Source organism: Pleuronectes platessa, chromosome 10, assembly GCF_947347685.1.
Source record: "Pleuronectes platessa chromosome 10, fPlePla1.1, whole genome shotgun sequence".
Classification (NCBI taxonomy): Eukaryota; Metazoa; Chordata; class Actinopteri; order Pleuronectiformes; family Pleuronectidae; genus Pleuronectes; species Pleuronectes platessa.
In genome coordinates this window covers 26287480-26312046 of record NC_070635.1, presented here as the reverse complement: position 1 = coordinate 26312046, position 24567 = coordinate 26287480, and the positions used below count along the sequence as shown (strand labels likewise).

The window sequence follows — 24567 nt, the reverse complement described above, 5'->3', positions numbered from 1 at the left end:
TACTTTCAGATTTTGCGGTAGGCTTTTTTATGCGCCGTTGCCATAACAACAAATGTAGCACTGAACGGAAGCACCGGCTGTCCGTTATTTGGATCCAGATAAGTTGCTTATTCTCCCAAGGCCTTTGACCTTCAGGCAGATGGTCACTCACAGTAAGAATCCAGACTACAGTAAATTTTCATTCTCCCAAATTGCCTGGTTAAATAAAGCGTGGATTCATATTTTATCAGGGTGACAATAATGTTTCCTGTACCTCATTACCAACAGCAGATTGTTGCTTAAGCAGTAAAAATTGGATGAGCTTTTTTCTGGGAAGTGATAGAGCAGTGCTGAGGCCTGGTGGGGAGGAGAGGACAGTGGAATGCACACCACAGTAGATGATAATCCACTCAGAGCTGATAATCCATCTATCCTTCCTTATTTCCCACTGTTTTCCCTCCCTCAAACTTCAGTTCCTTAGATGACTAATCCAGGCATACATAGTCTTTCAGTCAACTGAAGCTGTTTGTTAATCTACTATCTTAACTTTCCCCAATACAATCCAAGTATATTTTATAGTATAGTTAAAATTCAGAGAATATTCTTGGGCAGCAAAAATATTGCCTCTGGAAAACATTACAGTCTATAATATATACTTAAGGGCTTAGTTAAAACCAATGTTGATTTAAGCTTCCAAACGACAGTTATAATCATATGGGAAAGTAAGATGCCTCTGCAGCAGAGTGACTATGATTTCTTTAGCACTGAGCATTTGAATAATGAAAGAATTACGTGGAAGCTTCTATTAGAACTGAAACGTCAATCACAAGTGTCTCATTCGCTGATGCAATTTCCTTAAAATTAGGTTTCTAAATACTTCCATTGATCTCTGTCAGCCATAAAACCAAATAAAACTGTCTGACGACAGATGTAGAGATTTATATCATTATAAATCAAAATCAAAGTTGTTTGAGGGCCACAACAACTGATGCAGATGCTGTTTATGTATCATCTTTCACATAATGTATCATATGTCAGACAACTGCAGATAGAAACTGACTACGGGATTTGACAGCCACTCTCAAATAAGTTTTCGTCAGCCAAAATCATTACACCAGTTCAGCTTGTTGATGATAATGCCTGCGAAAACTGCGAGTGGATTAATTCAACAGCCAACGTCAGTGTTCTCACCAATTAATGCTGTTCATTTAATTTGACTTCAATCTCTGAAGTTCACTACTGAAGGGCACAGAAAGTATTTGTCCTCCTGGTCTTGGCTGCCCTTGGAGAAATAGACCAGGAGCTGCTTGCTATGACTAACTATGAACAGGAGTAATGAGGCATTACAATCACACCAGGAGCCTCATGCCTCAGATGCCTAAAGCAACGTTCATAAATCAAAGAAGTCTAGACTACTGGTCCAGACATGGTAATGGACTTCTTAACTTCCCATTAAAAAATCCTACAGGTGGTGCTAAAGTCTGAACTAACTATTAACAAGGTAATGGAGTTAGACTCGACCAATAATTAGATATCAAGGGAAAACCAACATTCTTTTCTGTTCAGAAACATTCACAAGGAAAGTCAGTTTTTGTGCCTATAGAACATGCACCTGTAATGCCACATGCTTTAGGAAATTATCCCCTCAGAAATAGCTGAGTGTGGAACAGAGGCTGCTAAAAACGCCACATAAAAGCTGGTGTGGGGCTAAATTATGGCCTGCAGTGCAACAAGCCACACTGTACTGCTGCTGGATTGCTGGTGAGCCCCAGCCTTGGCTGTCAGGTGGCCCTGCATAAAGGATATATGGTGTGAGTGCATATATGTGCATGTGTCTGAGTATGGTTTGGTTTTTGGGGGATCGGTGCAGGTTGCCGTCCTTAACGTCACCTGCTTCCCTCTCCCTGCCTTCTGCAGGAACTGATTTTATCTGGGATAACAGGTTTAACAGCCAAGCCAGTTGAGGCTCTCTGTAGAGTCCCTGTGGGGTTGGTGGCCCCATATATTGCCTTTCATTAGGGATAAGTACAGCCTGATGCATCTCAGCTGTGCTTTAATTTACTGGGAAAGGAAAAAAGAAGAAGGAAAAAGCTCATTTCTGAGGGGTTTGGCTTTTTGCACCAAAAAAAGAAAAAAAGACTGCTTGGTTACTTCATGAAAGCATATACTAAGAGAGGTGAGTTTGATATTTTCCCACACTATTTGTTTAACATCTAAATACATTAACATTACTAATGATTATTCATGGTTAGCAGTACTTCCGAATCTACTGGTAGGAAAGGTATTAAATATGGTAATGCATCAATGTTCTCACACATTTCTAAATGTACAGTAAAATACAAGGCTGGCAAGGAGAAGATGTCAAGGCAATTTACTTTCCCCAACAAAGGCCTCTTGCTGCCCACTGGGAGAAGCAGGAGCCTTTGTGGTGTGACTGAAGGAAACATGAGCTACAGTATGCACTCCGGGCCAGCTCATCAGGAGAGGTGCTGGGTCTTCACAGACGCCCAGTGCCTCTCCATCGTGGCTGCATTGTGACAGAAATGTTTGTGTGTAGATGTGTGAGTGTCAAAGAGAAAGAGTGTAACAGAGAGAGAGTGGAGAACAGACGAGAGGGATGCTAAATGTGTGCATATGACATCACTTTCTCTACTTCCCTTCTCAAAGCTACAGTATTCTCTTCTGTCAGTCACAATTCCCCTTTAATTGAGTCCACAGTGAGACAAATCTAAAGCTAGCTTTATACTGGTAATGGAAAAGCTGATCAGCATAAGAAAACTACTGAAGAGTGACAGACCAACAGAAGACGGCTCTTATTTCTCTTATTTCTCTCTCCTTCAACATCACTAAAGTTTCAGGCTTTCCCCATTCTTTCATATTTCTTAAAAACTTCAAATGCTTGTTCAGCTTTGCTCAGTGACTGCTCAGAGAACAAAACATCATGGAAAGGGGTGTTGTTGGAGTTACGTCAGCACTTAGGAGCAGTCCCAAAGCAAACATCAGTACAGTCAAATTAAATGCTACCACCTGGTGGAGTTCATCTTTTGGCTGCTCCAATGACCCAGAGTGTCACTCTATGGGGCTCAGCTTTCAACAGACAGGAACCGATTGTCTGACTGTATGTGCGATCTGTAATACACTTGGGCTGTGAGTACTAAAAGGGAATCCAATGGCTAAAATATACTCAGAATAAAGTCGATTGAAGGAAGATGAATTTACTTGGGGATGATCCACATTCATACACAAAGAGCGCTATAGGAGACCAATCAGTTCATAATACTGTTTATGTACTACCATTGCAGGAAGCAAGACAGCCTCCACCCGCTTAGACAGAGAGGGTCAAATATGAGTCACTCCAAGTCAGAAATGACAACTCCTAACCCAGCACAATGCACCAATTTTCATCTTCAGGAAAGTGACTGTTGAAAATTTGAAAAGTGGTTCTAACCTGTCCAAGAGTTGGAAACATCAAATTAAATGTAAACTGGGGATGAAGAAAATGAGATGAAGTTGAAATTATCATAATAAGGGTAGCAACATTATCTTACAAAAATAACATTTCCAAAAATGTTAAGGTATGATCATAATGTCACCATGTAGACTAACATCTTAAACCAGGATAAGGTTTCCTGATTTTTACTGTTAGTGGACCTGTGAATACTGTATTCCATCAGAGGTCTGCTTCCAACAAAGAAAAAAAAAAACTTTCTTAATGTGTCACAGAGACTCTATGAGAGGTTGAGTTTATTAGTCCCAAGGACTGGTCCCAGCTGAAAGAAAATCCATGGAAGGGCATGGATCTGGAAAGTTCTCTGGAGAAACATCTAGTGATGTCAGAAAGAAAAATAACATCCTTTTGACATCTGAACCCACTATATGAGGCAGGTAGGGCCGAGAAGGAGGGGACTAGAGATCAAACAAGCAGCTAGCAGTCTCTTATTGGGAGAACAGTATACGAGGAATCGCATTCTGTACAAACTCACTCAAATTCCAATTTTTGAATGAAGGTATTATGTTTCCATATAAGCCAGCTGACCACTGTACAGTATACACAATGTTGGCCAGGAGAAGAAATCAGGAGAAGTCAAAACCATTGAAAGCTATTAGACATGTTTCAATCTAAAATAATGGGTGGAAATCATATTTCCCTGGTAGTGCGTCTCGCACAGGTTTCCAGCTTTAAAAGAAATGTGTGTGTATGTGTGTGTGTGTGTGTGTGTGTGTGTGTGTGTGTGTGTGTGTGTGTGTGTGACATCTCAGGATTTCAGAGTAATTTATTTGTTTTAACTTTAACATCTCTCAGTAGTAGTAGTAGTTTTATGTATCTTACTGTATATCTTATATTTTATTTGTATTACTTGCACATGATGTATTACGTTTTAGTGTCCTTTTGTTGTACCATTACAACTGTAAAGCACTTTGGTCGACCAAGGTGTTTTAAATGTGCTATATAAATAAAATTGACATTGACATTGACAATGGTTGATTCAGTGTGCAGAGGGCAAACTGAGGAAGCTACTATAAAGAAGTACACTCAACAGAGCCATTCAGTACATAGTCACCTATTATATAACAGCAGAGGTGTACAGGTTTTCATTGCAACATGTTTTTCGTACAGCCATACTGTAAACTTACTGTGACACAATTTATCATCTGCAATAGTTTTTCCCTTTTTTATCTCTCTTGATTCATGCTACAAAACTTTCTTCTCATTCACTGCACCTGCAGTCTCACAGAACTATCCTTTGTAAAGTATCCCTATCATCCTCTGTTCTGTCATCTACGCATCTATTCTGCTTCTCAAGTTGTCCCCTTTTTCTTTTTTCGATTCTGTCTGCAATTATCTACTTTAAATCCTCCATTTGTCCAACTGTTCCACCTCCAACTTCTCTTCATGTCCTGTTATAAACTCCAAACCTTTCTTCACCTCTTAAAAGTTTTTCATGTGTTTCAAACGTGTGAGCAATTGTTGCAGTTGTTACCCACCGACTCTGTTTTCCCCAGTGACTGCTAAAGAAATGTCTCAGCTATCACTTCAAACACCTACTGATGGACTGGCCACAAGAGGCTGCAATCTGTTACTCAAAGAACAATACGCAGGCATGCACACAATAACAAATACTTGTATACAGTCAGCCAAACATCCGTATAAATATTCCCAAGCACCAATATGCACAGAAAGTACACACCTTAAAAAAATGAATCCCCCACTGTGTTTAATGCTCGGTACTTCAATAATATTATAGATCCCTCCATTCATGTAATTGAGTCTACCCAAATCAGTTTAGTCGTCACACAGCAAAAAAATTGCCTTACATTTGCATTAGTTTCTAATATGATGACTGTGTTGATCATTATATTAGTCAAGAAGTTAATCACCTTGATACAACACAGTTCCGGGATCTAACTGAATGTCCTCAGCCAATTGTGTTTTTCTGCACAGTAGAACAGTAAACTACTTATACAGGGAAAATATTAAAGTAAACAAGTCCAACTCAATAACAGACTGGAGTGACAGTCAACTACAAGAGAGCAGACTCTATGTTTGGGAGAGCTTTTATGTGAGCAGCAAGATGTAGTAGATCTTTTGCCAGTCTGTTGATGCCAGTGCAAATAGCTGCTTATAAATTATTGTTGTTTTCCTTTCACGTGTTATTGTTTTCCCCTTATATTTACAATACAACTCAATTTCAGTTACTGACAGTAAGAATCTAATCATTTTGTTCATAAAGAAGACTCTACATGCATCCATGCCAACTTAAATTCCCATCCATAGTACAAGAGCTACAAACTTACCAGTATGCAGGCATCTGAATCTGCTTTGCATAGAATGCAGCGCTGAAGGAAGGGATAATGGGTATAAGTGGCAGGGAAGCCCCAGTACTGTCCTGGCATGTCAAGCCCGCCTGAAACCCAAACACCTGGAAGTAGAAGATAGTGGGGAAATACATGAAAATTCTGCATTGTATATTGTATATCAATTAAATAGATATATATTATAGCTCTGCAAACAAAACAGAAGCGCAAAACCAACAATTCTCTTCTCTCATTTCAATCACTACCAAACTTATTTGACCCTGTCTTCACCTGAGCAGTCGCGGCTTAAATCTGTGCTCCTACAGACCCAGATGCATATTCATTTATAACTGTACACATGGCCAATAGATGTAATAATATACAAGTACATATTACACATTTTAGCTATTAAAATGGACAGTTTTCAACTGTGATAGGCCTATCTATTCAAGTGGCCTCCTTGTTTAACATACAGCCTGACTGTGATCTTGCCAACAAGCATGCGAAAGTAAAACCATTGCCAAGTGCTACCCACAAGACAGACACCTTCACTCTGACAACCAATATCAATAAAACACAGATTCAGCGTGTAGCTTTTTTAAATCCCTTTCTAAATTGGGTGAATTATGGCTGCAAAGGCCTTCACCCTGTCATGGTCTCACTTCCAAAATCCAGAGGTAGAATTAGTGCTTTGGCAGAAAGAGCTGCGGATTGGGTCATTGGTCAGAATGATCCCTGGCCACTGACAAACTGTCTGTTAACCCTGCAGTGACCCTGTGATAAGGACTACCAGCATGACATCCAGCAAACAACTTAACAAACCCCAAATTAATCCATATCTGTTATCCAGGCTTCCTAAAAGTGGATTAGCTGACTTTGCTCTCTATATATATTTATTCTACGACAAAGATTATAATTTCTTTAATGCATATCTATCTATAAGTACATTGGAAAGGAGAAGTGGGTTAAAAAAGTGCCTTTACTGTAGATACCATAACAATTGATCTACTTTCAGCTTTAATTGCAATGATTATAGGATTAATCAAATGTGTTTATGTGAACAATTCATGGGAAAAGGCTGATAATAATAAAATATCACATATATTATGTGCTTTTTCATGAACTAAGCAGTACCATGTGCAAAACAGTACGTAAGAATACACTTAACTTGCTTTAACATTTTATCTAAGTAACGTTCTATTGACAATTAATATTATCATCCGAACTTCACACTACCAAAGTCAAAACTATGTGATCCACACAGGAACATGGTTAAGGCAAAGCTGAACACCACAAGCCTGAAGTATCCTATACATTTCCTGAGGTGAAAACCATGAAATAGAACAGAGATGGACTGGTTCTCATCAGGAAGCTCAGTGGTGAGATTTTTATGACCATGTGAAAAAGGGTCATCAAGGTCGTTAAAAGGGTCATTAGGGGTATGTAAGGTTACACTGAAGACTGTGGCCATGCGGTTGACCTCTGGATTTTGGTTATAGCTGGGTCCTTCCTGTTTTTTTTGAGGGATTAGAAGTCGTAATTGCTGCAGAAAATGCTTCAGTTTCCCTAGCAAGTATAGAAAACAAACAAAAAAACGGTACATTGCATGAAAACCAAACATTGCCAACTGGTGAAAAACATTTGAAAAATAGAAACAAAAGTAAAAAAAAAAAAATGAAATCAACAAAACAGGAAAAACAATTTACTAGTTAAAACAACAAAGGACAGACATAGGTGTGCTGTAGCAGAATAAGATTTACATGCACATGATCGAATACGAACTATAGTTTCTCAACTGTCTCAAATATCAAAGACAACAAAATAAGTACATACAAAACAAATGCAAGATGTACAGGTTTGAACACATAAAATAATACAAATATAATAAAAACATTCATCTGATTACCTTCTTATCACAGCAACTGACAATTGAGGAGAAGATAAACAGATCTAACTGAGCAGTTAGAAAAAGTCAGGTGCAGAGGTAGGACATGAACTCTAATGTAGAAGTTATACACTTGAAACCATACTGATAATGTTGAATAAAAGAACAACAAAAATGCTCAGGAATAATTTGCGTAGTATTTGCTGTATGCCTAACGAAAGAGAGCTGGGATTTGAAAAGGAAGGTATTCTCAATATGAATCAGAGTAGAGTTAATATTGTTCTGCTCACCTTGAGGTAGAGGTGTTCATAGCAGTGATGTAGCAGGTTGTCAGAAGGCTGGCTGAGGCTGCTGACAGTGCTGACCAACTCTGGAGCATACATGGGCACTGAGTGTTCAACATTCACCCTCTCTACCTCAAAATGCACAGAAGGTAGAGGACGCACTGGCTGAAAAACTGGCACATAGACTGGTCCTGGTGCTGCCTGGGTGATTCAAAATATAAAAAAGGCGACAATGGATTAAAAATGGGACTACATGTCAAACATGATTCTCTTCATGTAGTTTAAAGCCAAAATATCGACATAGGTATTCAATACATATTATTATTAATATGAGGAAGTATTTCTGTGTGCATTACCTTGTGTCCCATGATTACAGGCATTAGTGACTGAAGGAGGTTGAACTCTGCCATGGAGACAGTGACTGAGACTTGGAGCAGAGTAAGACAAGTGAGTCTCGTTGGGATGAATTCCTCCAAGCTTGATATATCATCTGATTTAGCTGGACCATGGGACTCCTCATTCACTTCTGTAATTATGACAGAAGAAAAAGAAAAATGTTAGCTTTGGAACAAAAATCTTAAAATACTGCAAACTTATATGAGAGAGTGTAAGAATCCTCACAAGACTACAAAAACAACTGGTTTTCCTTTGTTTTAAACAAGTGAATCTGACCACAAGTATGCGTTCTGTGGTGTATAATTTGAAATGAAGTGAGGGAGTGAGAAAGGTAAAAGGCACTTAGATTTGAAAACCAAAGATTGTTTGACAGAGAAAGAGGTTAGTTGTAAAGCACACCAGTTTCTTCTCTCCTCTATGCCTGCAGCAATAAAACAATAAAAAGGTCTTTGCCAACAAAAACCACCACCTTATGCACAAATTAAATAAGCACTTTAAAAGTACTTACATCTCCAAGAGATTCATTACAGTGCCTGTTTCCCAGTAGCTTTGTTTTTCATCCCTCTCATAAAACCACTCATTCAATCAATAACCAGAAACATCCGGAAAGGCAGAAAATGAAGTGAACCAAATCAACATGGAATAGAGGCTAGTAAGGTCAGTGCTAACCAAAGTAAGGAGTGGCCAAAGCATTAAACCACTTAACCATGTTCAGGGGCTGAGGTGGCCCAAAGCCTGAGCCCTAAGTTACTGAACGGCCATGGCTCAGGTCCCAGGACAAGTCTTGATTCAGTTCAGCAAATGTTCTTTTGGGCTACATTCCCAGCTCGAAGGTGGGCTGAGAACATGAACCCAAAGCTGTTTTGATATTTGGCCTATTGCCACAGCCAGCATCAGGTTCATCTGGCAATGCCATGTCCAATCTAATCATATGCAAGGGCTCCAGTCAATATCTACAGTCAACATTCAAATTGCAACAAACATGCACCTCACATGGTTCACATGGGCATGGTTACATACATAAGAACACACCCTATCAAAAGCACACAGATTCAATCTAAATATAATTTGTTTGAAGGCTTGCATAAACTAAATGTTGCCGTCTAAACATGCCCTGTACTTTACTGTTTCACTTCACAGATATGACTCACAACATCTTTGTTCCTTTTATTGTTCTTATCAAATTTATAAAAAGCATTCAAACAAATGAACAGACTAAGTTATTTGCAAGTTTGAAAATCTTGCTTCAAGTAGATCAAGATAATATAAAAACACCATCCTTCCACTTACAGTGAGTTTTTGGAAGGAAGGTAAACTTTCCTTAGCTCATGGCAGGTAGGAAAAGGAGCAGAGAAAGAGGGGATAAGATGAGTAAAAAGAAAGTCACTTTTTGAACTCCTGACAAGCACACCAACACTGTCTTCAAGACGAGTTCAGAGCAGCTCATTGATATCGGTGCAAACTCTGGTAGTAAAGATGCAAAATTTCTACTTCTCATTTAAAAAATGCATTGAAATCTCATTGTTTTAGTGATTTATGAGGCTGATGTTTTCGTTTGAACTGAAAAGTTCTGCAAATCTAAATAAAATATTAATGTACTCAAAATGCATTCAATTTGAGGAGAGGATCATTCAGCAGAATACATAAGGCATGTGCTACTTTATCACTCCTAGCTACTTTGCTTTCATCTTTTTTTTCTACTTTCAATTTAGCAGTTGCCCTCCCCCCAGTCTAACTATACTGACCTTTTTTCCAGAATGCAAGAGAGCACAGACACATATAGAATCATAAAAGAACAAAGTGACCTACCCAGTTTTAGTCAAAAGCTATTTCATAATTATCCCATCATCTATTATCTATCACAGATGCTGAAACAACCGAAACCTACGGATGTTATCGTTTCGCAAAAATGAGAGTTATTGCTACAGATATTACACACAGACGCACATTCCATGTTCTTTCACAACATCTCAGGAATGAGCTCACAAATAGCTGTGCAGACACGATCAGTAACAAAGGTGTTTGGCTTAACCTCCCTCATGTGGTCCAAAAGGCCACTACTTTCATGTTCAGCTGTGTGTTGAAAGATGAGTTGTGCAAGGAAATAACAATATGATGAGAATACTGTAAAGTGCAGAAGGTTGCAGTTTCTGATTATGGTCCGAAAAGAATGCGGTAGAAAAGAATAGAGTAAAAGACAAAAGATTAGAGCAGAAAAGACGAGCAAAGTTAAGCGACAGCATTCAAGAGTGTGTAAGTCAAGTGTAAGGAACTGTTGGTTACAGTGTACTACTAGTTTCTACCTGACTATTAGCTGTAACGTCAGCCCACTAAAACAGAGAGCAGAAATTAGAATGAGATGTCTGACCTTGCTGGGGTTTATCATAGGGTTCATACTCGTGGTCCATGGAGCAGGTGATCATCTTGAGGATGCGGTGGACAGCACTGCTGTGCAACCTGACATCCAGAGGTCCAACCACCATCCTCTTGATGGATGTTTCTTGAACAATGGGCACTACCTCCTCCATATTCACCACTGAGAAGTCCTGGGTGCCTATGAACACAAACATTGTAAGATATATTTAAATATTTAAATATATATAATATACAGTAGGCTGATACAAACATGAAGATTCTTCTTGTATCTCTAGTAAAATTTTAAAGTAGAAAGTACTGTAGACATATCCACTATTGTACTTCATGCACAGAGCTATGAGTTGTTATATAACATTTTCAGTATAAGTATAGCATAGTATCATCTGTGTGTCAGAAATACATTTTTATAATGCTGCTTCATTAAACCACTATTTGTAAGAGTTGTAATGCAGCAGCAGGGAGCAGATCACACTGCTGTGAACCACTAGAGTGATGAATATTCCAATTGTCCGCTTTTCTATCACAGCTGTCCTTTCATTCATCGCAGGCCCCTGTTCCAGGGGTCCACTTAAAAGACTTAGCTCCCCAGCCATAAAAAGGAGAAATTACAAATAAAAGAAGGGGGTGGATGAATGGCAGTGAGAGAGGAAGAGGACAAAGGGTCAAAACTTGCTTTATTTCCATTACATTCCAATAACAACTACGAGAGTCAATACTATGAATTTAATGTTTTAAGCTGAAAGAGCTGGAGGATGGGGTGGAACTCCCCTTGAAATATGGAGATTTATAAAGGGCAATGGGCAATGCACTTCCCCTTCCCTTCTTCAGTGAGATTTGGCTGTAGTGGATTAGGCCTAAATTAGAATGATCAGTGGGATGATGGAAAGAGGCTGAAATGATCTAAAACTGAGGCAATTAACATCCCAAGATTAGTGAAGTTATCTGCACTTTTACCCTAATATGAAGTCAATGGTAAGAGTGATCAGGTGTCAGTTAGTATTCCAATTGCCTCAGATTTAGGTTTGTTTTTTGGCAATGGAGAATAATTTCTTTAATTTTCACGGTATCTGGTGAACATCCTAGAAGAAGAGAAACACTGACAGAAGACAAGCATTCCAATTGTCATGGGTAACCACAGGAGAAGAGGCTGACACTTATCCTGCTGTCAGAAATGACATTGATATCTCAGTATGTAAGTATCGATGTTGTTTTTAATTTAGATTATTATCTATAGCTGAAAGCAGGAGGAAACAATAGCCTAGTCAGAAAGGGGGAAAGGCAAAATGAAAGAAAGATGAAGGCAGGTGAAACGACACAGGTGACTAGACTAATAAATCAACATTTCTGTTCATGTTATTGAATTGGTTCAAACATTTCTCCCTTTTTTTGTATTATTGTGAAAGGTTACTGAATCATCACTACCTGGTGATATACACCTTGGGAAGCATGGTTATCTAAATCCCAATTTGCATTAAATCCTTGAAACATCTATCCCCTTATACCTTTGCAATTAGACACAATACAGGGTCCCATTAAGAGTAGCAGCATGCAATGCTCAACCACACTAAAGCACAGAGACATTGTTGGGCCACATCTAACATTTGAAACTGCAGAGAGAATGTTTTATCTCTTAATGGGAACTTCAGATCTTTCAGTCTTGAATAAACATTCTTAAGTGCTGCTGCTTAGAATGAAAAAATCCTGCCGTCTTAAGGTCTCTACCGGGGAGAGTGACACCTAATTAGGCAAAAGGAGCCTATTCACTTTCTTAAGAGCTTACAGGTATAAGAGACAGGGAGAAACAGTGTTTCAACAAGCAGCGGGACGAAAGAAACTCAAATACGTGTCAGCACAGACTAAACACTTCTGACAGTTGCCCTCCAGGTAAGTTTGGGGTGAGTGTGAGGACAGGAAGGGTCAAGGACCAGGTGGCTGTGAATCAAACAAGACAAGCTCTTTCTTCAAGTCTCCAGGGGGCTTGTTTAACAGAGAGCAGAGAAGAGAAGAGTGAGAGGCATAATAGAGAGCGCGCGAGAGAGAGAATAGGTAGACAGAGCAAAAAAGAGAGAACAAGTCAGAGAACAGAAGAACAAGATGGATATAAAGAAAAGGTAAGGTGGTTAGGTGAGCAAACAAGCTCTGTGAGAAGGAATGAATCAGACAATACCTTTGCCACTGCTGTTCTCCATTGTGTAGAGATAATCCATATAAAAAGCACCAAAGCGCTGCATGCCCGCTATCTCCGTGTAGGTCTCCTGTCAAACAAAGGCAGAGTTAGGTAAACATTCAGCAGTAAGGTAGCAAACAAGTTGATAGCCTTCAAGAGTGGCAGGGACTGGGGGTCATAGTGGATATGGAAAAGGGGGTCTAATCAGCTATTTGAAAATGTTATGATGTGGTTGGTCTGCTGAGTTGGATATAATATTTTTTATAAGTTAGTATAATTTACCATCTTTGCAAAACGTTAACGTGGATGGGAAAGTAATAACTAAATATTAAGTCTGTTCATTATTGTGTGTTATTTCAAAAAAATTGTTTAACATTTCCCTTATTGAGCTGGTGCCTGCATGCATGCCACTGAAAATATGTATCTTAATATCCTATTATTATCAGGTTTTATTATCTACTAAAGATGGGACTTTTTCATAAGAAATCAATTCTGATACTTTCAAACTAAAATTGTGGAATGTTATGGAAATATTTAATGAGACAGCAGGGTGCATCTTTTAAAACCACTAATTTAATGAAGAATGTGCATATAAAATACAAGTTTTTAATTGAAAACTTTTAGTTTAAGATTTCAGACAACGCTCTTCTTGGAATCTCTCTTTGCTCTATATCTGAGTTTTTTTGTCACGAATACGGTAGTGTGATGCCTGAGATCTTAAATATTTTTGTGATATATATTCTTATAAGAGGGGTTATCCTGATTTAGCCAACATTTATTGACTACCCTCCTTGACTGGCAAAACAGTATTCGTTTTATTTTCTTGTTATTCAACCAGAAATTATTTTTATTATCCAGTTGCAAAGTTGTTGCTCTTGAAGCACTTTATAATGTGGGTTTGGAAATGTGCTGTTTTTTATGTTTTATTATATTATTATCATTTAGTGTTTACATTTGACCTGCATTCTGCATTGTTCTTATTTTGACCTAAATGTTTAATGTTATAATTCATCATTTATTTGTCTGCAGGTCAAGAGCTATTGACCCTATTCTGAGCAATAATTGAAAGTATTTTTTAACTGCACAATGAAACCAATGGCACACAGTGAGAATTAGTGAACGAGGAAGGAAAAGAACAAGAGGGATTGAATGACACACAGTCAGTTAACACCTCCACCCCAGACTTACCCACTAGATCTCTAAACAGACATTTCAATGGAGCCTTATCAGAGAAGCGGGTTAATGAGTAATATTTATTAAGGGATATCTAATGGCTCTGGCATGCTTTTGGATCAAAGCCAACAGCTTGTTTCAAAACCACTAATGAGGTACTACTAAACCTTTGACCCCTCTACTATCAACTATGAATAGATGGATGGATGGATGGATGTCCAAACAATTGCTTCATTGAGGGTCATGAGCGTTTCTTAGCAGAGTCAACATAAGAGCTGTGAGACTGATGAAGTGAGCTGAGTTATCAGGAATAATGGCTTTAACACTACTCTTCAGATAGCAACCCTTTACTGCAGCCAGCAGCTGGTTGACTGACAGAAATGATCAAGTGGTGGGGATTTAAAATGGAATGACTTTAAAATTTAAATTAAAATAGTGGTAAGGGTTAGACGTTAGAGTTAAAAAATATAGTGTTTCATTTAAAACCAATAGATATTGCTAAACATTACAATGCTGTTTTTTTCAGATTAAACTCAAAGAAATAACTGTGCTTGTTTATCAGGTCACATCCACTAGCTTACCATAACAATAGTGATGTGTATGAAGAAGAATCTTTAATCTCTTTTTGGCAATGATGAGCCTTTATATAGATGATAACAGGGAAAACTATGTCTTAAAATGTTGATGCATCATGAATATTTACTTGATCCCTGAGAAATTCACAATATGTGTTCCCTTAATAAATCACACTCCATAAATGGTCAATGTAAAGCTACTCATAAATAATCAGTTATCTTGCTGACCAATGGTTTTCTATGGTGACTTATGTAATCAATTGATGAGAAGAAGTGCAACTTTGTGACATCAACATCGAAGTGTTAGTTAGTGAGGTGGAGATGAAAAAAGACGATTGTTTGGTAGCCACGGCAGTGATATCACTGATAAAATGGTAATGTGTTGCGGATGCAGTTAATGCAGTGAGTGAGAGTAAGTGCGACAAAGAGGACAGTGCCTGAAATGAAAAAAAGGGGTGAAAATTGAAGGTCAGAAAATTAACCAAGAGTGATGAGTACTTGAACAGGGATTGTTTGGTTTTATTGTATCTTTCTGTGTAATACTGGACTCTGTTCCAAAGATCCAGGATAACAGCTCTATAGAGTCTATGTCAGCTGACGAATCTGAAAACTGGCTTCCTAGCAGTATTTCCATCCACTTACTAACCTACACTCTGGGACATTATTTGGAAGTAGTTTGCGTGAGAGGTGGCGTACGCACTGAATGGGCAAGATGCTTATGCAAGGGTTGTAAATAAGGCCCCAAAGCATTTCTGGTGTTTAATTTAGTGGGAACTGTGTTAATAGCAAGTGCTGTTGCTATTAAATTAATTAATGCAATTTAATTAATATATTGTGTATTTTGGAGTATTACTGTTGATCACAGGAGCCACTGTGAAGGCATGTCTGCCCAGCTGCAAGGTGTGTGTTGAGTTGATAGTTGGTCTGGTTTGGAACTTAATTTTTGCCAAATAGTTTAGTCTGTGGGTGTCTTTCAAATGTTTTGTGGTAAGTTCTCTCACCATAACTGAATTGAATTTGTGATGTCACAGACAAACTGTAATATTGGTTGGAGTTACCACAGGAAAACTGTTTCTGATGAAGCTGTGGAGCTGCTCTGAATCTTTCATGTCTGGTCTGAGTCAATTTACATTGTATGCACAAACATTTCAATCTGAGCAAAAACAGCATCTTCAACCAACAAAGATTCTAAAATAAATTCTAAAACAACATTCTTCTGTACAGCAGGGGGACGTTAACAATAGTGTTACGGATTTTATTTTGTAACCTTGTGATTAGCAGTCTCTAGTATGAACTCAGCCCTGACTCCGTTGTTCTCTGGGCTGCGGTAGTCAAACAGGGAGTTGGTCAGGTAAGTCATTCCTTTACTGCTTAGGCTGTCCCCACAGCTGAAGAACACTGCATCCTGAAGGGAAGCAGGACAAAGAGGAAAATGAGGAGAAGAATAAAGAAGAGGACGCTCAGATAACAAAATTAATGTTATTTCAGATGTTGCAAGAACACAAACCAGCTCATTCTACATACAAAATCTTCCCAAATCTATTGGATATCAATATTGGCTAATAATAACGACCTTTGAAACGCATAGTTAACACAATTGATTAAATACACTGGTGTCAATGAAATTGATGTTAACAAAGTATTTTATGTGGCTAAATTATTCAATATGATGAATTTCAAATCGAATCACATTATCATAATCATAATGACTTCTGAAATCTCTTATATGCAGCAGGAGACACCGTTTAGGTGTAAGTCTATACTTATATTTTAAAGATTGTTTCTACCTCTTCACTTCGGTTCATGTTTTCTTCAAAATCTCGTAGTCCCATGATGCTTTTCAAGCAAAGGGCACGGCAGCCAACAATGCCAATCTGACAATCAAAGAAGGGCTCCCCCATCATCAGAACCTGGAATAAAGACCGAAGGAAAAACATTAACTGGTAAAAAATAAAAACAGAAAATGTAATAAATAAAACAAATATTAATAACTTTATATGGAAGGTATATCAAATTTAAATGGAGGATGTGACAGTATGAGGTACTTCAGAACTGAACAGATGGAGCTTCAAAACTATTTCTTCTCCAAAGAGAACACACAGGATCTGATGAGTAACATTGCAATTCCCCAATCAAATTCATTTCATAAAATTACCTTTTTAAAATCACAATAAAACATACATTTTATGGTTCAATTATTTATTTATCCCAAACAAGGTTTTCCACAATGACCTTGGTCGGGGGTTCACTTTATTGGAATAAAAAGAACAGGGGTCAGACAGCTCCCATGTTCCCTCGATATGCACGTGTGTGTGGTAGCAAGGCAGCTGTCCCTGTAACCATCAAGATGGGATTGTCCCTAACTCACCATGCCTTTGCTTTACCCAGACAGCTCAAAGGAGAGCACGCCAATAAACCTTTACGTTTCACCACAAAATAATTACAAGGCTTAGTTTTCCTAGCCACCCCTTTGCCTTTCAATGCTCTCACTTTTGGTCCCAGTTCAGATTGCTTTCCCTCTCTTCAAGAAGAAGCATAAATTATAGAAATTGGAATTGGGAATATCTCAGATTTCTCACATCTGGTAGAACGCTTTGGAGCCGAAAAACCCTTTACTACTCCAACCAGGTTATCAGAGAAAAAGGTTTAAAATATTTTCTACACTGAGGGGGAAATGCGGAAATGATCAGACTTGGGCTCCATTCAAACAAAGATTCCAATATGTTCACAACAGGCCCCAGATTAGTGACCTGGATGGGCTTTATAAATGAACTTGAGGGGGGGAACCCCTGTCTAAAAGTATATAAGGAAGGAGAATATTATTATTGATGGAAAAACAGAGAGGACAGCGAACTTGGTTTGTCTGTTCTAACGATGGGCAACAAGAATGCTTTTCAAAAATGTGTTGGTTGGTTGTGGCCTTTTGTTGTTTTTTTACAAAAATAATCAACTTCATAATATGGTTTCTACTCTTACAGATGGTCAAAATGAACTAATATATATGTAAACTTTTACATTCGCCTTTAGCTAGTTATTGGACCAGGTGAGAGTTACGAACATCTTACATGAGGCTGTTGGTTATTTACTGAAACAAAAAGCTGTCCATCTTTATTTAGCAAATTACTGTTTATTATATGCAATACAGACAAATGACTATTAAAAGTTGCAATATAAATTAAATAGTAGTGATTTATGAAAAATTCATAAATCACTATCAGTCATACAATTAAAAGCAGACAGGGAAATAATTACCTCAATAGTGATTCCCTGTTGCTCCAGGCACAAGACCTCTCTGGATTTGACCTTCTGTGGACTGTAGTAGCTGCTCTCTGAATGAGTCTCTGTCAGCTGAGACAGAAGGAAGACAGACCAGATACATTTAATATTCCTCAGACTGATTAGAGATTAACTCAAACAGAAAACCAATATGAAATAAAAGGTCTAAGCTTGTCCTGGATCAAAACGCTTTGTAACCAATCAGGATTCAAAAAGAAGATTAGGTGATTAAAACAAACATTAAACCAGATCAAAGCTAAATTAAAAATGCATAGCACTAAATGAGTAAAGAGGAGATTGTGTCAGCTCAAAATAGATCAGCAGCAACAATACAGATGTCACAACGAAGCAATACTTAAACTGGAAATACCCATTGTGTGTGCGTGAGTACCCACAATTCCCTGCTGAAACAGATGCATGATTTGAAAAAAAAAAGAAAAAGCTATGTAACTCTTTGGATGTGAGGGACAATGAGGCCCCCAAAAACTAATGCTTAAAACCAGAAACAATAACAACCAAACAAGTACAGATGACATTTTCTTAGATCAGAAACTGGACTGGAGCCCTGGGACTTTTTGTTTTTTTTCCCTTCCAAGTTTGGATTCAGGCCAAGACATTCATCAAACCACATGACAGTCGCTCCTCTGTGATTTTAAGGGGAGGCCCTCTCTGGCTTCACTGAGGATGGCAATCAAAAAATGTCTCAAGCACTCAAAACATCTCGTGGAAAAATGATAATGTACAAGGGACTGGTCATTGACAATTCATTCAACTTGATAAAAGAATAGGAATTGTTCATCCAGTGTAGAGATAGTGTGGAGGTAGATGAAGAGAGAGAGAGTGCTTGGTTAAACTAGCTGCCTAGAATAAGAAAAGTACATAGCTGTGATGATTTTGAGGTTGGCCAGTCTACAAACGTACGTGTAGAACTGTGCAGGCACAAACCCATTCAACTTGAACACAGGAAGCAGGTGCAGAGCTACAGGCAGCTGTGCCTTATTATCCCTAGTGATGGAGCAGACTCTCTCACCCTAGCTCCCTTCCCCTCTTTCAATTCTGATGGTTTACTCACATGCAGGAGCCACCCCAACCACAATGTTCCTGGGAGCAGCCAAAGCGTTAGTGCACAGTGGCATTGACACAGATTTAAAACCAATCAGATAGAGACATACATCCTCAATGTTTATCCCATAACAATCTGGTCCCCTCGGCATTGTCCAAATTAGATTGGCAGGGCATTTTGGGCCTAAAACAACACAGCAGGCAGGAAAGAGCAGCAGTATAGCATTGGCGCACCGACACAAATGTTTAATATGGTCAGCAACATACAGGGCTGCTGCTACTGCCTCCTCTCCCTAATTATTTTTCCACCCATTAAAAGGCTGTGATTGTCCAATATAAATGAAAGAAGCATCTTGAAAATGTTATAATGTTGGAAGTGAATAGTTTTTCTTTGTATCAATTACTGAGAAATGTAACGTGGAAGAAAAGTAAAAAAAAAGAAAAAAGACTAGAAATTTGCGATTGTGGAAATCAATGAAAGTACCAAATAAAAACTCAATGTTTCATAAAGTAAAATATGGCTTGAAGTCTGGCATTGAATGAGAATTTGGCAGGCTTGCAAAAATGAAAAAGGGGGGGGGGGGGGAAATGGTAAGTGCAAAACTATGCATTATGTGTGTAAAAGTCATAGCAGTGTACTGCCAATTTTTCTGATCAATCAAATATAAGGAGTAATGCGTCAGCAATCTAAAAATACCTCTCATATTTCACGTGCATGTCAAACTCAGGTTCAGGCAGTGGCTGTTCAAAGACATGAAATTCCCTCAAACTAAACACTTCCTTGTAGGAAAGCGGCAAGAACGTTTAAAAAACCATCCTTTCAGCTGTCTGCAATTACTCTAGATGAGAGGCAATTAATTGATTAAAAGAACTCAAACAATACAGGAACAGTTTAAACATTATTAGAAAAGTACCAAGGTCTGTTTGTCAGGAGACATACCTCCCCTTAGCTGATCTCTCTCACTCTCTCTCACTCTCTCTCACTCTCTCTCACTCTCTCTCACACACACACACACACGCACACGCACACGCGCACGCGCACACACAAACAGAGTTAGTAATGTGATCTGAGGTGCCTGAACTTGAGGGGAAACACAGATGAATTCCAACCATTCTAAATGTGAGCCGGCAGGATTAAAGTTTGGGATCCATTTCCGAATAGTCATCTTACCATGTATAATGTTTAAGGCATTAACGTGACCCCCGACGCCAGTTAGTGGTTAAACTACCCATGTACCTCAGACAGAGACAAAGAGGAATGAAACTTCAATGATCAAATCGTCTTAAAGACTCAAACTTAAAATAACCACAACATATAAGTAGGGGTGGGCAGTATGAGTAAATAAATGGTAATAAGGCAACGTAAACTAAAAAATATCACAATGATATCTTAAATTCAGGAAATTGTAAATCATCATTATATATCATTATCTGCTAAACATATTTATCTTGAAAGCCTCATTTGTGTAAAGAACACGTTAAAGACATTGACCTTCTTGTCTTCACCATCTATCCAAACTTTTATGTTTGTTTGGATGTGAAAAAATGTGTGGATTCTTTGCAACAGTATATAATGTATGTTTAACTGAAATACATTTTATTATTTCGAGAGCATTTCTCAATAACATTCATACCACATCATTATGCAGCTTGATGCAGAATACTGAGCAATTTACCTATATTTGACATAAAGCCTACCATGTTCTAAAAAAACAAAGTCTACATGTGGAAAACCTTTATATAAAACTGTAGCTTATTTACCTTAAAGGTGACAGAAGCTTTGGTACAGTAGAAGCCTATGGAAACAATGGGATCTTTGTGTGCGTTTTGCTGGGGGCTGTTGGGGATGCTTCCATCCTCTCTCTGCTGGTAGACATCTTCCTCACTTTCCTCCTCTACGTTTACAATGGCTGGGACAAATGACCACGCCCAGGACATCCAGCCATCGTCTGCATCTTCAGGACCCCCAGACAGCATGTAAAGGTCTGTGGTGTTCTCTGGGCTTTCAACATCCGCATCCATCACTGAAGGGGAGAGAAGTCATAATTAGTTGTAATGCAAATGTAGGCAGTTAATGAGTCAGGGTTAGTGCATGTAGGTTGGTTTTTACCTCAATAAAGTCCTTTTGAGATTCTAAAAATAAATATTTAAAAAGTAGCAAGTCACCCTTTCATCACTTAAAGTACACAATGTAGATTTAATAAAATGTATATAAGTACCCTAAATAAGAATCAAACAAAAACAGAGGGCCATTATCTTGTCTAAGAAAGAAAAGTGTTACATAGAGTTGCCAAATTTATATTACATTCAAATCAGGGTTCCGATAAAAGATCATTCAAGTCCCATTCAATAGTATTTTACTCCAACAGATACATGCAAATCAAGTCTGTGAACAAACTGGTCAAACACAGACAAAGTTATTGATAATTGAAGTGTCTTTGCCCAATGTAGCACACTAGATGAATTTGTCCATGTCTTCAGGGGAGTTTAATACAAGCAAGTTTTTTCAGCTGTCAACTGAATGCACAAAAACGGCCTAACCAAGGCAGTTCCACAGTAGTTGCTGCCAATGCTCCAGAATGCAGGTGTGCATGAGTATTTTTGTGCTGCATGAACTCTACTGAGAGAGCGAGGGGAAGCCCATTCCAGTTTAGGCCAGAGGGAACAGCCTGTCAGCCAGCCTCCTGACAGAGGTGAGCCTTGACTTGGCCCAGTGGATCACTGTGGTCAGGGCTGTTTGAGCTGGACACAGCAACACCACATCCACAAACACTTTCAACGAGGGTCATATATTTATACAGAACCAACAGACTGAAATAATGACCAAAAGAGAGGCTGAGTTACTATGGTCATCAGCACAAGTTGAGCTTGGCTGAGGGTGAAGGTGACTGTGGGACTAGACAAACTAAGATGAAGGAGGTGGGGTGATTGGTCTCACTGTCTACGCCTAGACAGAGTACAAGGGGTTGAATGAAGCTCTGGCTTCTGTAAGGCAAGGGCCTCACATCAGGTGAAGAGGGTTAGTTTGTATAAATATGCACAAAATGGGACATTAGGAAAACAAAGACTAAAGAAAAAGAAGTTTAATGCCATCATCTGAAAACATAAGCAAATGTAAGGAAGTAAGTATGTGGATGACCAATAGAATGTTAGTCAGTGGACTGGCACTGTAGTGGTGTCCACAACAAAGGAAAAGCAGAAGTTTGTAGAAGCCTTTCTATTCTTTTTTCTTTCTCCCGTTTCTTAGCAATCTGGGGGTTCACAGGTTCCCCAAAACCACCACGTACCGCCCCAGTCCCTGATCCCTTCCTCTGAACTCATCCCATCGTGTCTGTTTCCATACACACAGGGAGAGAGGAAGCTGATGTCAATACACAAGTATGTGCAATCCCATTCCTCGTGGCCTCACGTCCTCTGTGTGAAAACAATATTGTCCGTGAGGTCACATCTTAGGAATCCCAGAGGCTAAGGCGGTGAAAATTATGACATATTTTAATTCAATCTTTCACTTTGTGAATTGGCAGTTTGAAATCCTGTGTTAAAGTTTATTAGTCAACCCCCTCCAACATCCCTGTCCTGTGTGTCTGTCCTTTCTCTTTTTTCCTTTTTGTTTTCACTCCACGAAGCCTTTGAGATGCCAGTTCAACAAGTTAAGCTCTTTCGCTTCACATCACTGCCTGATGAAGCCTATGTTTGAAATGCAGGGCAATCAAAATAAAAGCACAATTACCAATCAAGTGATCAAAACAGACCGGCTTAAGGGGACTTTGAAGTATTAATCCAAAGAAGTGACTGAAAAATTCCTAGAGAGTGATGCGGGCTGGTCAAAATATATGCTGCTCCGGAGTTAAGCTCTATCACCCTACAGGTGTAACATACAACCAAAACTGGTTTCTAATTGACCATGAGAGCAATCAGAGTTTCACTGCATTATTTTCAGGGACAACAAGCCGCATCAGTGTGTCCATGCACAGAGCTCAACGCACTATGAAATAGGATATGTTAGGGTAAAGTTAGTTTCCATGAGTCCAAAGTCTGCAGGCAGTGGTGTATGTTTGAGCTTGCAAGTTAGTGAAGAGCTAAGTGACAGTGATAGTAAGAAGGGAGGATTGAGAAAGGCAGTGCCCTCGCAGGCCAGTAGATGTCCCTCCACGTTTATAGAGGGAGAGGTGAACTGATCACTGAGCTGTGGCTTAGTGATCAGGTATTCAGTTCTTCATTTCATCTAATGCACGTACTGAGTGTATGTTTGATCGTGTGTATACAGTACATGTACATTCTGACAGTTTAATAGATATTCAGGGCATCTTACTAAAGTACAAAAGTACAAATTAAAATGTGACGCAGGAGCCAAACAAAACATGTCAATAGGGGTCGGAATTCAAGGGCCTACATATCGTCACACCAATACTAAATAGTGAGAGGGAAGAGGAAGAGATGATAAGCGAGATTTTAAAGAGAAGAGGCCCTATAAAGTCTGCATGGGAGAGCATTAGGTGGCCATTTGAGGTTCATTAAGAGGACATTCCTTAGCTGATAACTGTCTGATGGTCATTTCCGTTGTATGACCTTCTGAAGACAGAGAGGGTGAGCTATTCTACAAAATCCATCACATTACATAGCACTAAACATCTACCTACACTGCTGGACAAACAGTTACTCCCAGCATTCATACACATGGTCACATACAAAACACCCTGCCACACTCCAGCAGCCACACTCCTCAGTTCATAATTCTTCATATACTTGTTGAAACTGAACAGCTTTCGATGTCGTGACCAGCTGCTCCATTCAAGAATGTTAGTCATCTGTGTTTTCAACTGCTGTAATTTCAGTGACTTCATTGAATATCAGACAGTATGAATACTAGCCAACTTTTCGTGACTGAAAGGTTGCTTTGGTTAGTGACACACAAGTTTATCATACCCCAGGCATACTGAAACAATAATTCAGGCTGGGAATGCAACTCCATCCCTGGTTATCCTCACACAAACCCTCAGCCCACTAATTTTGTAGCTTACCCTATTTGATGATCTAACAGGTAGCAGAGTTGCTATAATGTTGGTCACTATGTTCATCTTGGAAGATTATTCAGATATTCAGATAATATAATATAAGCCATTTATGATTTATCTACAGACACAAAATAGCAATGCATATTACAGGAGATAATATAGGCTAATGTTTGCTACATTGTAATAACAGGAACCTATTGTAGATTATAATAATGTCAATAAGTTGGGTGAATGGCATCAGTTTTAGTGTGCTCACTCTCTCAATCCTAAAGGAGGGTAAACAAAAGCCATCATCTGCTTTCTATTAAAAACGCTTCATTTTTCCAACTGCTCATCAACAATGGATGATTGTTATTATTGATGGCCATCATCCAAGGCAGACCATAGCAAACTAAATGTTGAAAGACATGGCTGGCAGGAGCGCTGCAGCAGCAACGGTGTGGAAACACACATGCCTGCAAGCAACAACAGTTCAGTGAGGTAGCCGTTATTTAAAGCTCAAGTAAGAGTTGCGATTGATGCAGAGGTCTGTCAACTTATTCCGGTTTGTCATATCATCACTGCTCAGGTTGACTGTTCATGG

At 38.8% G+C, this 24567-nt stretch overlaps 1 protein-coding gene across 5 annotated transcripts in view; it reads right to left on the bottom strand.

The window, feature by feature from the left end:
- The window catches only part of LOC128448952 (intermembrane lipid transfer protein VPS13B), a 325941-nt gene that overhangs the window by 263965 nt on the left and 37409 nt on the right, over window positions 1–24567 (bottom strand). For all 5 annotated transcript variants that reach the window (XR_008339824.1, XM_053431840.1, XM_053431841.1 and 2 more), the window contains exons 8-16: window positions 20731–20993; window positions 17884–17979; window positions 16419–16541; window positions 15899–16036; window positions 12884–12971; window positions 10709–10894; window positions 8301–8470; window positions 7951–8145; window positions 5776–5900 (exon numbers count right to left, since the gene is read on the bottom strand). Coding sequence is in view for 4 of the 5 variants with exons in the window: in XM_053431840.1 (XP_053287815.1) it covers window positions 5776–5900; window positions 7951–8145; window positions 8301–8470; window positions 10709–10894; window positions 12884–12971; window positions 15899–16036; window positions 16419–16541; window positions 17884–17979; window positions 20731–20993 (1384 nt within the window). In the remaining variant the exon portion in view is untranslated. The remainder of the gene's footprint in view (window positions 1–5775; window positions 5901–7950; window positions 8146–8300; window positions 8471–10708; window positions 10895–12883; window positions 12972–15898; window positions 16037–16418; window positions 16542–17883; window positions 17980–20730; window positions 20994–24567) is intronic.